The sequence below is a fragment of the Tinamus guttatus genome, unplaced genomic scaffold, assembly GCF_059628265.1.
Source record: "Tinamus guttatus ecotype Peru unplaced genomic scaffold, ASM5962826v1 Tinamus_guttatus_pri_ptg000051l, whole genome shotgun sequence".
NCBI lineage: Eukaryota > Metazoa > Chordata > Aves > Tinamiformes > Tinamidae > Tinamus > Tinamus guttatus.
Genome location: NW_028288585.1, coordinates 7,883 through 22,523, shown reverse-complemented (window position 1 = coordinate 22,523; position 14,641 = coordinate 7,883). Strand labels below are relative to the sequence as shown.

General features: G+C 47.4%; 2 protein-coding genes across 2 annotated transcripts; one reads left to right on the top strand and one right to left on the bottom strand.

Annotated features, from left to right (window-relative positions):
- Nucleotides 1-2,816: 2,816 nt before the first annotated feature.
- On the bottom strand, nt 2,817-7,486 carry CGAS (cyclic GMP-AMP synthase). Its single transcript, XM_088539853.1, has 5 exons — nt 7,013-7,486; nt 6,679-6,901; nt 5,837-6,082; nt 4,273-4,375; nt 2,817-3,205 (listed from the first exon to the last, which is right to left on the bottom strand). Exons 1-5 carry the CDS (start codon nt 7,484-7,486, stop codon nt 2,863-2,865), a joined length of 1,389 nt encoding a protein of 462 aa, XP_088395979.1. The 3' UTR covers nt 2,817-2,862.
- A 230-nt stretch (nt 7,487-7,716) lies between these two features.
- LOC104565338 (5-taurinomethyluridine-[tRNA] synthase subunit MTO1, mitochondrial) lies at nt 7,717-13,602 on the top strand. The gene is made up of 12 exons (XM_088539852.1): nt 7,717-7,948; nt 8,019-8,218; nt 8,401-8,518; nt 8,971-9,260; nt 10,095-10,207; nt 10,349-10,539; nt 10,803-10,933; nt 11,388-11,592; nt 11,677-11,848; nt 12,491-12,609; nt 13,090-13,247; nt 13,380-13,602. The coding sequence occupies exons 1-12, from the start codon at nt 7,717-7,719 to the stop codon at nt 13,578-13,580; spliced, it is 2,130 nt and encodes a 709-aa protein (XP_088395978.1). The 3' UTR covers nt 13,581-13,602.
- Nucleotides 13,603-14,641: the final 1,039 nt, after the last annotated feature.

Below are 14,641 nucleotides of genomic sequence, written 5' to 3'. Positions count from 1 at the left end.
TCACCTTGAAGTTACTGAAACAAATTAAGTGTAAGTGATTATAGGTTGTGTAGCACCTATGGACTTGAGTTTTGTACATGTCATATTTAAATAATCCATGCACGTACACTACTTTATAAAATCGGCCCTTTATTATTTTTAGCAACAAAGCTAGCTTTGTGTCCAGGTGTTATTTTTGAGTTCAAGAAAAGTTTACTTCAGTACCATTTCCTTCATGCATGTAACTTAGTCATTTTAACAGCAAAAACTCTTTTCTTTTTAAAATTTATTGCATTATTAGCATATGAGAGTGTAAAAGATACTTTTTTGTTACTATTATTTTCAGAATGCTGGATTAGTGAATGGAAGCGACGCTTGTCAGTGCAGTTTCGAAATACTGTACGTACTTCTCCCCTGATGCCAGAGGCGTGCAGGAGTATTTCTGATGTTAACTTATAGTTACTTGACAACTGCTTTGTTTGCAGTCACCAATGTTGCTGAAACAAGTATTTGATATTTTAAAACTAATGTTGAAAGATATTTTTGTCAATACTTGTGTCTCAGACTTTTTTTTCGCGAAGTCTGCATCTCCTTTCGTCAGAGAAGAATTGTAAGAGGTCTTTGTTCCATGGCCAGGTGGAAAAGTAACTTCCACTTTTGTGCTCAGGGATGTTTGTTTTGGCTTAGGGTGGGGAGGAGCAGGGAAGTCATTTACCAGAATGATATTAAGAAAGTCATAAGAGCAGCTTAGAGGAGAGGAAAAAAAAAAAAAAAGAAAAAAGCTTTATTTGACTCCAAGAAACCTTGCAATTGGGTGTCAGGCTCTCTCAAGCAGACCAATAATGGTAACAGAATTTCCCTTTTACTCCCTTAGAAGGAAAGGGGCCATTTCTGTGCAAGTGATGCTGCTCTCAACTTGTGTTTACTTGTGTGCACTGTCAGTAAATGGAAAACTGATAAAATCTGATGAATGAGAATATTTTAATAATACAGTTCTCTGAAGTTTCTTCTGATTTTTTTTAATAATTGATGTAAAATATGTACATTAAGCTGACAGATATTTTGCCTTTAAAAAATAGGCTTAAAATAAAGACTTCCATGTCCTCTTCCTTAAGAAAAGCCAAAGAAGTTTTTTACAGCACAGCATTTCTCAAATGATAGATATTTATAAACTGCAAAATCATGAAAGTGGGAAATGTCAATTCTTTTTTTCCCCTAATGCTCTTCACTGTAAGAACCAAGTTGAATTCTCTCTGGGCAGGATAATGAAGAGCTGTTTAAACTATAGCCATCAATGCCATTCAGACAAAGCAAGATGAGCTAAACTGTATTGTGCCTGAGCTCTGCTCTTGCAGTGTAGTAGAATTGAGTTTTGTAAGTTAAGATGAACAAAAATCTTGAGAATTTCTGTGTTGTGCTGCATTTTAATTCTAGTGATGACTTAAATGGAAACTCTTTGAGAAGGATAAAAATGATGTGAACTTTTCTACAGCGATCTCTGCACAAATACTGATTGCCCCAAGAGCTGGCGTTACTGAATTTCCAAAATAAAAGCATGGCTAATACTAATGATGCACTGGGATGCAAAAGGTCTTCATAACATTTTTATATTAAATCACTTGCATGCTGTGGCACTAATGTTGCATTTGTTACCTTCTCTGTGCGTTCTTTTCGTATCTTAGCCCTCAGGTAGAGCACGCTGGATAATGACCGTTTCCTTTGCAAAGCCCAGGGAAAAGACTGCTTTCCCATGTGAAGCCTCGTAAAAGGAGATAAGCTGTTTGAGGGACGTAACTCTCTTGTTACCATATTGTGCCTGTGTTCAGTAGTGCTGGTGGGGGTCCTTGGTGGAGGTGTCTGGAAAAACACAAACGCTGCAGCTGGTGCCCTGGCATCCTGATGCCTGGTCCTGCTCCAGGGGCCAACACTGGGGGCTCCTCTCTTGCTCCGCACCACATGCTGCTGGCACCATGTGTAGGGCCCTCACTTCATTTTGCATTTCCTGTTGCTGTCTCCAAAACTTTGAAGCACTTACACAAAACAGAGTTAGGTTATATGGAAAGATGGTTAAGTAAGGATTTAATAAAAGACAAGGCAGACTGCAGTGATCAAGCAAGGTACTGACAGGCAACTGCTTAAACACCCTGGCCCCTTCCCCTCGAGTGCCTCCTTGCTCCTCCTTGGTTGAACAGGTCTTAGTAGATTTTGCATAACCCCACAAGCCTCTCCAGTAGCCCAGATCCTCATTTATCCCGTTTTCCCCTTACCAGCTACAAGTCCATGCTGGTCCTCTCTGATCTCTACCCATAGTCTTCTAGTGACCCCTCAGTTAGTGACTGGAGGCTTTAGGGCTTGGTCCTTATTCCAGTTATACCCTGCCATGTCTTTTGTTTATCCCCCTCCATGATGCCAGCAACTCCCCCTGAATAAATCCTCAATAAAATGATTAAAATGACTACAGTCTATACAATCCAGCTTACTTTTTTTCTTTAATTTTGGAGATTCTGCAGTAAGCTTTCATATTGAATAAAACCATTCAGTTTGACTGATGTCACTGGTGCCTTAATATTTGGAATTGTAGAATATGTCTAGCAAATCAATAAATTAATTCTTGCAAAGTCTATATATTTTTAGTGTATCCTGAAGATATTTTGCAGGTGGTATCTTAATTTGGACAGAGGAAGGTAAAGTATTACTTAAAGTATTGTCTTTCTAAGAGCTGTGGCCAAGTAGAGTGATTGGAATATGGAATTGACTGTACTGATTGTTCCTGTTTTCCACAGTACCAGACAGCTGAGAAACAACTTATTTGACAGTAGAAGACTAGCAGCATATGCAAATTTGTGAGGATTTTCATTGGATGCTGTAAATAGTTGTTTTTTTTTAATTGTCCTGCTGAAATATTGGGAATCTGTTGTTAATCTGATGGTTTATTTCCCTGATAAGGAACTTTTGGCTTGCTCTATCAGTCTGGCTGATTAAATTGTACTGGGGAATAAAAAAATGCGGAAGTTGAGAATTTTCCAGGCACTCCAGAAAATATTCCAGATATCGCTGAAAGCAGTAATCCAGGTCTTCCCACCGCCAGTCTTCATCATGTGGCCACCTGGCACATGAGTGGAAAAACGCAGTTTTTACATGATATGAACAGAATTTCTGCAATTCTTTCTGATGTTTTGTTTTAAGTTGCTGTAGCAGATACTTCAGAATCTTAAGACAGTCTTTCCTGTTAAACAAAAAAAGTGATTAGGTGCTTCCTACATACTCAGTTTGAAATATCTAACATATACCTTATTCATGAAAGCCATAAAAAATGCTCTTACTATACTAAAATAATATTTTCAATACTGTTTTGTATAAAATCTGAAAATAAAAATGCAGTAGTATGCTACATAGTCCTAGATGTACTGCATCTATGAGCTTATTTAATCCTAACAATAAAATATTTCTACTTTAAAGAGTAGTTTCTGTGCTGGAAGGTGTCTTTCTGGTGCCACAGCTGTGGGAGGTGCTGCTCAGCCCTGTGCTCAGCAGCCTCCTGGCTCTGCTGCAGCTGCCACCAGCAGCGCTGCAGCCCCCAGGGCTGCTGGAGATTAAAGGTGCCCTTTGGGCTTTACACTGAGGGGAATATGGGCATATGGAGTTTAAAACATTGCTGGGCATGTCTGCTACTCCAAAAGCAAAGGGAAAGAGCGACTCCTGTGACTGACTGTTTTGTTTTTTGATTTTTATTTATGTATTTTATTCAATAGCAGATCTGTTTAAGTAACTTATGGAGCTGTTTTATGTATATTCTGTACAGGATTGTTGCTGTTCCTATGAAACTATTTTTTGATAGAGTGAAAAATAACACGTATTGGTCTTCATCCCCTTGAGCCATTCTTCTCTTCACATCATCATTTAAAAAAAACTGCTATGGCAGGAGGTGAAATTTGCTCCCCAAATCCAGAAAGCCAAGCTGTCCGTTTGAGCTAATTTTTCTAAATAGGACTGGGTTTGGGAAGGAGCATTCCACAACTCACATCAGTTAGCAAATCTGAAGTCTAAGCCAGCAGTGGGATTTCCTTGCATTTCCCATTCAGTCAAAGTCAGGCATGTTCAGCAAGGAGTAAGGTTGCACTGCTGTCTGCTGCAGCACAGCGGTATGGGAAGCAGTGCCTAAAAGCCTCGTTCTCCCTCCCTTCTATGACCTAATAACTGTTGAAACAAATTCATAATTTAAATATTCAGCTGAAGCAGTGCTAAATAATACTGTGGCTCAAACCTGTGAAATTTTCATATGGAAATACCAACCTACAACATCTTACTCCATCAGATTCGCAACATGTCTTTCCGTTACCGTGGTTTGTTATTATTTCCTTTTCAGTATGTGAGAAGGACAGGCGCCAAGTGTTTCCTAAAGTGGTGAGTAGAAAATGGTTAAATGGCTTGTATCACTGTCTTTAACAAAAAGAGACATTTTTAAATTGGACTTAATTAGAATATCAGCAATTTCTTTATGCTTTAAAAAGCACTGTTAATTCAGCAATTACTGTAATTAATTAGTTCTTCCTTAGTCCTCCTGCCACTCCACACAATCACAATTGGACTGTTACTAGTATACGGCAGATTTCATATGAGTGCTCTATGTGTCCTCTCCTAGGGATGTTTACATTCCCTTTGAAATTAAGTTTAATTCTGAACCTCACTGCATTTGCTGAACATGATTTGGGAAATAATCACACTGTCCACAGAAGTTGCTTCTAAATTTGCTCTGTATCATCAGCATTACTATTAAAACAATTTGCTTTTGAATAAACAAATGGTGATATTGGTATAAGTTTCTATCTTACTGTGCAATTAATGTTTGTGAACTTGTCCTAAACAACTTTTTTTCTCTTCGTGTTGCTGGAAAAAAAACATATATATATATAGCTCTCCTCAGACAAATTCGTCTTTCTCATATAAATTAGACTGTTTCTCTGCCCCATTTTGTTTAGTTACTGATTTCATTTAATTTTCACTGGAAGAGATAGTCCAACGGAGCAGTAATGACTTATAGGTGGCACGGTATGAAATGCTCTGCCAATTAAAATATACCAAGCTGCCCCAACTATTCCTTGCTAAAATGGACTAGTCCTGTAATCCAGTGGCAATTTGAGGTGGTTTCTACAAACTAACGTAGGCACAGAGTGACAGTCATCTGAAAATAAGTTATGTAGCACTCCTTAACATTTGGAGTTGAATGAGAAATACTGTATCCTGTCAGTTTTGCAGAATAAACCTAAAAGTATTGAACTGTATGCAAAGTGTCAAGTTACATTTAGAGGGATGTTCTTTGGCTTTAGAAATCTGAAACTCTCTTGTAGCAGAGGAATCGAATATTGCTAAGTTCAGTACTGTCATAGGGAAAATCCATGTTCATGTGTTAGCTTAATGCTATTTGGAATGGGTAGGATACAGTCTGGCACAGCAGTCTTATTTTGAAATTTCAGTACAGGTTGAGCTGTCACAAATCTGGGTTTTAAAAGCAGGCTTTCAGTTGTCTTTGCCCTGGAAGTACCCAGGAAAAATACAAAAAACTCTGCCTTAGTGGCACAATAATAAACAGAATTAGGATACTCAGTTCGTAGCACTTGTCAAGTGAAATGAAGTTAAGATGAAAGTTGAAAGGGGAAAAAAAAATGAAGTAGAGGTTGTGGAGTATCCCTCCCTGGAGATCTTCAAAACCCGCTTGGACACAGTCCTGTGCCATGTGCTCTAGGTGACCCTGGTGTGCAGGGGGGTTGGACTAGATGACCTCTAGAGGTCCCTTCCAACCTTAACCATTCTATGATTCTATGCCACAACATAGGCTTATTGTCTGTATGTGAGATACCTCTTAGCACCTTTTCTTCTTTGTTTTGTTTGGCTACTAAATAAAACTCTTCGTATCTGAGCTTATTCCTGATTTTTCTTCCTAGCCATTCTCCAACTGGAAGGCCGTCCTTTGTGCTGAGAGGCCAGCTCTGATTAACTTTCAAAGCCAAGATGATGTCCAAGGAGATTTCTGATGGAGGCTTTTTGATCTGAAGTGTAATTGCAGGGCATCCAGGTTTTTTCCTTGTTACAGTTACTTCTGCAGCTAGTAACAAAAAAAATCATATTTTTCATTTTACATCAGTGTTTTATTAAAATACATTTTGAATAAAGCATTAAGGATTATTGAGGAATTCAAAAATGGAGAGACTGTCTGTAGACACAGTAATGTGTTCTTCTGAGCTGCCTTACTTTGAAAAACAAGATGAAGAGACTCCAAGTTCCTGCAGGCTTTCCAGAAGAAGAGCAACATATTGAGGGGGGATAGATATAGGTGATTCATAAAGGAGGCTCTGCATGCCACCAACTATGCAACCAGCTCTCTGCATAATGCAAATGGATTCAGGCCATTTTGGGAGTACCAAACATGGACTTCATGTTATCCCCTTTTAACCCTAAATGTTCCTTTTTTCATACAGAAGTGGGTCCATTATGTAATACAATATATTAACTGCATGCGGTAATCCCTGCTGGTGTGTGTGGCGGTTCTTGGAACAAGAGCAAATGGGAGGTGAGAAGAAGGGGAGTTCCCTGCGGTTCAGGCTGGGCGGGAAGGAAGAGGCTAGCAAGAACAATGCATATGTGCAATTTAATAGGATTTTTTTTTCATTCCTAGGTGTAACTCATTCACTCAATACTTACTGCTTATGTTTTTTACTTCCTCTTTAATAATCTTCCTTAGTGCTTCAAGCATTTCTAAGGCTGATAATTTTCCTTCTTCATCTAGAAACCTACTCAAGTACATTTCTCTGGGGTTTCTTTTGAGCGTTACATAGTAAAAGGCTCCCGTGGCGTCGCACGCATCGAGCTGAAGCCGCGGGACGGACATGGTGAGCATGATGTCAAACTCGTCCGGCTCCGAGATCTGCAACGCGCAGGGACACGGCGTCGAGAGCGGCTCCGCGCAGCACCAGGAACCGCGTCCGCGAGTGTCCCGGCACCGGCCCCGACCGCGGCCCCGCGCCTCGGCACCCACCTTGACGTGCTCGTAGTAGCTGCCCGCGCTGAACTTCTCGAGGGCGCCGAAGGGGCCGCCGCGGGCGCGCACGCCCTGCAGCAGCTGCCCCACCACGTCTCTCACGAGCCCCGCCGCCTCGGACACGTCGTGCCGGTGCAGGCTGAGCCGCGCGAGCACGTCCCGCAGCCGCGGCGCGGCCCCCGCCTTCCGCCGGGCGCCCGTGGGACGCGGCTGGGGCGGCTCCGCGCCCTCGGGGGCCGCTGCCGCCACCGCCGCCGGCTCCGCCGCGGGGCGAGAGCGGCCGCTGCGGCCCGAGCCCCTCGTCCTGGCGGTGGCGGCGGCGGCGCCGTCCGGGCGCGACGCGGCTTTGCCGGGCTCACGGCCGCGGCCCCGCGAGCTGCTGCGCGCTCGGGCGGCCGTTCCGGCTCTCCCCCGGCCGCGGCCTCGCCCCGGCGCCGCGGCGCCCGCTCCCCGCTCGCGTCTCCCGCTCATGCCCGCGCCGCGCGGAAGGCGCTTTCCCGCCTCGCGCCGCGCTCCGGCCCCTTCCAGGCAGCGCGCCGCCCGCCCGGGAAACGAAACCGCCCCGCGGGCGGCAGCGGGGCCGCCCGGCGCAGCGCGAGCAGCGGCCGCGCGAGGGCATCGCCGCGCCGGGGCACCCCGGGCGCCCGCCGCGAAGCGCCGCCCCGAGCCGCCCGGTTCCGGTTCCGCGCGAGGACGGTGCCATGTTGCTGGGCCGGCACTGGCGCCGCTTGGCGCTGCCGCCGCCGCCTCCCGCCCCGCGGCCCCTGTGGGGCCGCGGGGCGGGAGGCGGCGGCAGCAGCGCCGCAGCAGCGGCCGCGACGGGCTACGAGGTGGTGGTGATCGGCGGCGGCCACGCGGGCACGGAGGCGGCGGCGGCGGCGGCCCGCGGCGGGGCGCGCACGCTGCTGCTCACGCACCGCATCGGCACCATCGGTAGCGCGGGGAGCGATGTGGGGGGGAAGGCCCGGCGGGGCCGGCCGTGACGGGTTCGCGTCCCGCTCAGGGGAGCTCTCGTGCAACCCGTCGTTCGGCGGCATCGGCAAGGGCCACCTCGTGCGCGAGCTGGACGCGCTGGACGGCGTGTGCGGCCGCGCGTGCGACCGCGCCGGCCTCCACTACAAGGTGCTCAACCGGCGCAAGGGCCCGGCCGTGTGGGGCCTCCGCGCGCAGGTCGACCGGGGCCTCTACCGGCGGCGCGTGCAGGTGAGCGCGGCGCCCCCGCCGGGAAACCCCGGCCAGCCCGTCCTGGGGGTAACCGAGCGTCTGGGTGCGGAGGAGCCCGCGGGGAGGGAAGGGGGCAAGAAGGGCGTGGAAGCCGGCAGGGCCCGGGGCTACCGGACACCCCAGAGCTTCCCAGGTTTGTGCAGTAACTCCTTTCGGGACAGGAAGAAATCCTCAACACGCCGCTGCTGACGGTTCGTGAGGGGTCTGTGGAGGATCTGCTGTTGATGGAGGCAGAGACCGACCATCCCGGGAAGTGCCGAGTCGCAGGAGTCGTTCTGGGTAGGTAGCAGCGGTCAGCGAGTCCCTTCCATGGCTCTGCACCGCGAGCAACCTTCAGGGTCCGCATGCCAGGTTCACCAGCTAGAAAGTGGGGTTAGCCTACAGAGAAGACCGACTGCAGACCAAATCAGGTTAATATCTGCAAAAAATGCAATTGGGTCGATAACTGGATCAATTAGGTACTGGGAGGCTACGTAGGTTCTATTCTGTTTCCTGTAGATTAGCGGTTCTAATCTCCACTCTGCGTGATGTGTTTGGTAGGAACAGGCTGCAGACATCGTATCCTTTTATTGGCAGGCTCAGGTTTTGTTGCCACTTGCTGGCCTGGCAAGCCAGCCTTTAAGGATCGTTGGCAAGAGTGGGTGTTCTGTGTGAGACGCAGAATACGAGGGGAATTACGGGGCTTACGTTGATGCTAAAATACACACATGCCCGAAAACTTGCTGTTTCAGGGGACGGGAGCAGAGTAAGTGCTGGGAGCGTCGTCCTGACCACCGGGACATTTTTGAGGGGAATGGTCGTCATGGGCCTGGACACGCACCCGGCCGGGCGGCTCGGAGACCAGCCGGCCATTGGGCTGGCGCGGACCTTGGAGAACCTGGGATTTGCTGTGGGTCGCCTGAAGACCGGGACGCCGCCGAGACTTGCCAAGGATACGATCGACTTCAGCCGCCTGGCGGAGCGCGCGGCCGACAACCCTCCCGTGCCCTTCAGCTTCCTCAGCGAGGCCGTGTGGATCAAGGTGGGGCAGCGCTCGCCACAGGCGCCTGTAGCCGGGCAGGAATCGGGGGCAGTGCTCCAGGGACTCTCGTACTTGGAAGCAACCAGGGAGAAACTGCTTAAACAGGTGCAGAGGAAACGGCATTTTCCCAAGAAAAGCTTAGGAAGTCAATAGTGTTCTTATGTAGTTAAGCAGCATGGAATTAAGTACTAGAAGGTAATTTGCCACACAGCATATAGGAATTTTAATCGCTTATTATAAGGGCATAAAAGTAATGTTGTTTGATCCTCAGTGTTTGTAGAAGAGGTTTGGAAGACTGAAGTGCAGCGGTGCAATTTGAATGTTAGCCTGTTGCTTTTATGTTCAGAAGAAACAGTGAAATACTTTACACTGTTTCTGTTTGTTTTGAATTTTCCGTGTTAATTTTAGGGTTTGGAGAGATTTGCTTTATCTCCCCCAAACTCTTCTATTGTTGCACAATCAGCACTTACCACATTTACTTCAGGCTTCAAGTTTCTGTGGTTAATTTGAATGCTGTGACTCCATCAGTTGCTTACTGAGAGTGTCCATCCTGTAGATAGGAACATGTCTAGATTATAACTTGAATCCTGGACTCCCAGGCTGTGTTTTCCGCTGGTTTTGGTCTGCTTTGGGGCACGTTGCTGAAGCTCCCCAGTTGTTGGAGATACAGTGTGTGTGCGATGGGTACAGTGATGCTACCCAGCTCCCAAGGAATTGAGAGCAGGTTGTCATGACAAGCCCGTGGAGATCCTCAGCGAAGCAGAGTTCTTCAGCAAGTGCGGAGCACTCATTGTGCTTGGATCAACTTAAGAGAGCTTTGACCAACTCTTTCAGCCAGAAGATCAGCTCCCCTGTTACCTGACCCACACCAGCCCCAAGGCTCAGCAGATTATCCTGGATAACCTGCACCTGAACGACCATGTGAAGGAGACAACAAAGGGGCCCCGGTGAGTAAGTGGCCTCATGCAGGGTGCTCAGTGTCATGAGCTGACAGCATATCTGAAACTGGCTGGATCTTCCCTGCTTTGCTCCTGGGAAGTTACGTTTTCTCCATGCCAGGTGGTGCTTATGGTTATTTCTTGTTGCAGATATTGTCCCTCTCTTGAATCCAAGGTTCTGCGCTTCCCAAACCGCCAGCACCAGGTGTGGCTGGAGCCTGAAGGCCTGGACTCCAATGTCATTTACCCGCAGGGCATGTCAATGACACTGCCACCTGAGCTCCAGGAGCAGGTGATCAGATCCACTCCGGGCTTGGAGAAAGCCGAGATGTTACAGCCAGGTGAGAGATAGGAGTAAGTCTGAATTTATTGGTTGTAATTGTTACCAGGCAGTAGAAATTAGCCTCTGCTTAGAGCATAACAAAACAAAGTAAATATGAAACAAAGTTAATTCCCAAAGTTAATTCCAGAGTTTTTTGCTTGATTGTTCTTAAATTGTAAGTAAAAATTGTTAACTTTAGTCACTCTGCGTGACGGAGTGCTTTCCTTGAGAAATAGGGACCCTCACAGTCTGTCCCATAGCATCTGTCTGTGTTTGGTACAGGCTATGGGGTACAATATGATTTCCTGGACCCGCGCCAGCTGACAGCTTCTCTCGAGTCCCGCCTTGTTCAGCGGCTCTTCTTTGCAGGACAGATAAATGGCACTACAGGCTATGAAGAAGCTGCAGCTCAGGTGGGCGAATCTGAGAGTACCTGAGAGACGCTGCCTTGGTGTTCAGCCTGGGTGTGCAGGCCTGTTAAGCCCATGTTGTGCTCATGAGATATTGTTACTTGTTACTGTAAGTTTCAGACTTGCCTAAAATGTATTTACGCTTTAGTATCTGCATCTTTAGTATTGCTGCTGATACTGAGATTGCAGTTAAGAGAAGTAATTGTAAGAACTGCCAGATATTGCAGCCTGGAGACTGTGTGAGGGCTATGGCTGAAAACATGTGGGAATGGTCTCTTGTCATGTCAGCAAGGTTCAAAAAGCTCTTTGGACCCCTGCAGTTACCACAGGGAAGAAACTGCCTAGACACGTTGCATTGGCTGCTGTGTTTCCCCAGGGCTCACAGCTCTCCGGGGCAGGCAGGCTGGGGTTTTAGCTGTGAGGGAGGCGATGCACGTTCTGTGCCTGCTCTCTGCAGGGCGTCATCGCCGGCATCAACGCTTGCCTCCGGGTTCGCGGCCGGCCCCCGTTCGTGGTGAGCCGCACCGAGGGCTACGTGGGCGTCCTCATCGACGACCTCACCACGCTGGGCACGCGCGAGCCCTACCGCATGTTCACCAGCCGCGTGGAGTTCCGCATGTCCCTGCGGCCCGACAACGCCGACGCCAGGCTCACTGCCAGAGGTGCTCCCCCGCGCCCGCCTCGGCTCTGAACACCCTGCCCGGCTCCGGGCAGACCCTCGTCTCACATGCTCCCTGTCTCCGCAGGTTTTAAGGAGGCTGGATTTGTGTCTCAGGAGCGCTATGATCGATCGGTTAAGATGAGGGCTGCTTTAGAGGATGGAATTGCAATGCTGAAGTCCCTTCAGTTCAGTATATCCAAGTGGTCCCAGTTAATACCAGAAGTTTCCATTAGCAGCAGTCGAAAGTCACCTCTCAGGTAAAGGTTACAGCATAAACTTCCTTCCCTGGTTTAAGCGTGCTTTAGGAAATCTGCTCCAAAACTGATGCCTCTTGCCCATCTTGTTCCCAGAGGCTGTCAGGACTTACCTTGGGGACTCCAGCACGATCCCCTCCAGGGACTGATGCCTCTTTACCTATAGCAGCAGCACAGTGCTGATATTTCTCTTACACTGCATCTCCTGGCTTGACACTGTGTCCCAGCGTATACTGCCCTGGCCCAGGTGGTTCTTGCTGCCCATACTGAGAGTGCCACAGAATGGTGACGCTTTGTGACATTCCAGGCCAGCTGGGGGCAGTGTCAGGACACCATGACCCTTGCATCCTTTACCCATCCTCTACTTCACCTCTCTCTTCATTCTAAGTCAGTGACTGAGACCTCACTGACTCATCTGCTTGAAAGGTTCCCCTTGATGCTGTCATATACTTAGTCTTACCTTGCTCTTCATCCTAAAGAGCCTTCCCCCAAGAACTGAACTCTTCCATGTAGGGAGGTGAGCTTTGCTCCGCAGTTGTTCAGGCTTATGCTGAGGTGTTTTAAGTTTAAGCTGGGAATAGCTGTAAATCTGTTAAGCAAGTGGGAATCCTTCATACAGTATAAACTTACTCTTGTTTTCCGCAGTGCCTTTGACGTCCTTCGGTATCCAGAGGTCAACATGGAGATTCTAGCAAGGGCTCTCCCAGAACCCCTGGGAAAGGTTGTTGAGTGGAGAGAACTGGCAGAGAGGTTGAAAATAGAAGGTAGGGTACAAGGGTCATGATCTTCTAATGAGATTTATGCAGGGTTTGTGCAGTAAGGGGGAGCCAGCCCATTAATTCCTCTGAATTCCCGTAGTTTCTTAATGGAGTGGGGTATTGTTACCAGAAGAGGCATCTGTTACCCTGCACCACAGCCCTACACAGGCACCACTGTTTCTCTTCTGCGGTGGGAAAGCAGTTACGTATCTGTGCTCACTGCTGGGTTTTTCCTCTTTACTCCTCCGCCAAAGAGACTGTCCTCTCCTGGAGTGAGAGAAAAGGCCTCAGTTCCTGTAATAAATTAAGGGGTGTGACTTCTTCCAAAGTAGTGGTGTCTGTGAAGCTCTTTAGCTGAAACCTTCCTGTAGATGTTTTCAGCAGTCCCACTGGAATTGTTCATTTCCTTCCAACACTTCCTGGAAATGGCCCGTTTGTGTGCTTGTCTATATCTGGTCCTTTTGTTTCCCTGATCCCCCATTCCAGCGGCTTATGAGTGGTGTGTAGCCAACCAGCAGCAGGAAATAGAGGAAGTGCGGCGAGATGAAGCCCTCCGACTGCCAGAGGACCTGGATTATTTTGCCATTGATGCATCTCTGTCAGCAGAAGTGCGGGAGAAACTCGACCTCAATCGTCCCCAGACGGTAAGATGAACCCAAGCGAGACCCTTCCATGTCGTGTCAAGGGGTACGGAAGGGAGAGGAGACTGGGGAGAGGAAAATATGCTGGATTTATTTAATTTCTCACTAGCTTACCTTGTTGCTGTTTCCACACAGATTGGTGCAGTCAGCCGCATCCCTGGAATTACACCAGCTGCTATTCTTAACCTGCTTAGATTTGTGAAGACCAATCACCAGCGTACAAAGAGAGTAGAAGTTTTGCCCCCGGCTGACAGGAAAGCCACTTCCCAAATGCAGATTCCAGCAGAGCTTTCTGAAGAAGAGCCAGAGAGTACCCTTGTTAAAGCACCGTTGTAGAAAAGCGCATCCGTCCTCCCACAATATGCGACTAGATCACCTTTGCTCATAAACCTGCTCCCAGAAGAGAAGCATGTTGGCTGGAGCTAAAGCAGCTGTATGTGTGTCCTCTGGTAGTGTCCCTGAGCAGAATGAAGGTGACAAACGTGTCAACTTTCCGTAAACACTCAGGAATCTGGTTACAGCCCAGCCCATGGTGTCACCAGTGCAAGTAAGAAGACATGGAAGTTCAAAATTCCGCTTATTTGGAAGCGAAGTCAGATAGTCAAGATGTGTTGGAAAGCGTCTTGACAGGCGGGTGTCTGGCTTGCTCAGTGTGACGTTTCAGATCCGTTCAGAACCCGCAGCTGCACAAGGTGATTTGGGCTAGAAAGCAGCTCAATGGACTTTGGTGCTCGCTTATAGCCGTGCCATGGCTACAATACCTAGTGTGTGATGTTAGCCAGTAGGAAAAACTTGGCTATGAGAGCGTGTGTGTGGCATGAATATCAAAGTTAACATAGCAGACTGTTTGAATGTAAACATTGTCACAGTTTTTTTTTTTCCTTATTCTGCATTAAAATAAATCGAACTTGTCTTTAAACTGGCTGTAGAGCTTGGTTGTCTCTATTAGAAAAAAGATGTCACTGGTTTACTTTGTTACATAAGGGCAAAAATTTAAAAATGTGACTTTTAGAACCTATGCAATAATCAGAAGAGTGACTGGCATGTCCTAAAACTTTTACACTTCTCCCAGAAGTGATTTTTTTTCCAAACCTTACACAATACTTTTGCTTTAGTAGCTATTGCATCGAAGTGTACTTTATACATAGATAAAACTTGACTTTTGGACTAATACAACTTTTTTTAAAAATTGAATATGGATATATATGAATAAACTGCTGAAGATGAATGATACTTTGTCTAGTACAGAGGCTGATAAAGGGTTTAATAGTGTTCAGAGCTAAGTGCAGCTTCAGGGTTGTTCTGCTCTGTCATGTCTTGCAGTCCAAAGGGCCTGGCTCTTCACTGTTGGCCCCACAGTGCTGTGGTCACGGAAAGGAGCAGCAAATCTCTGGTTT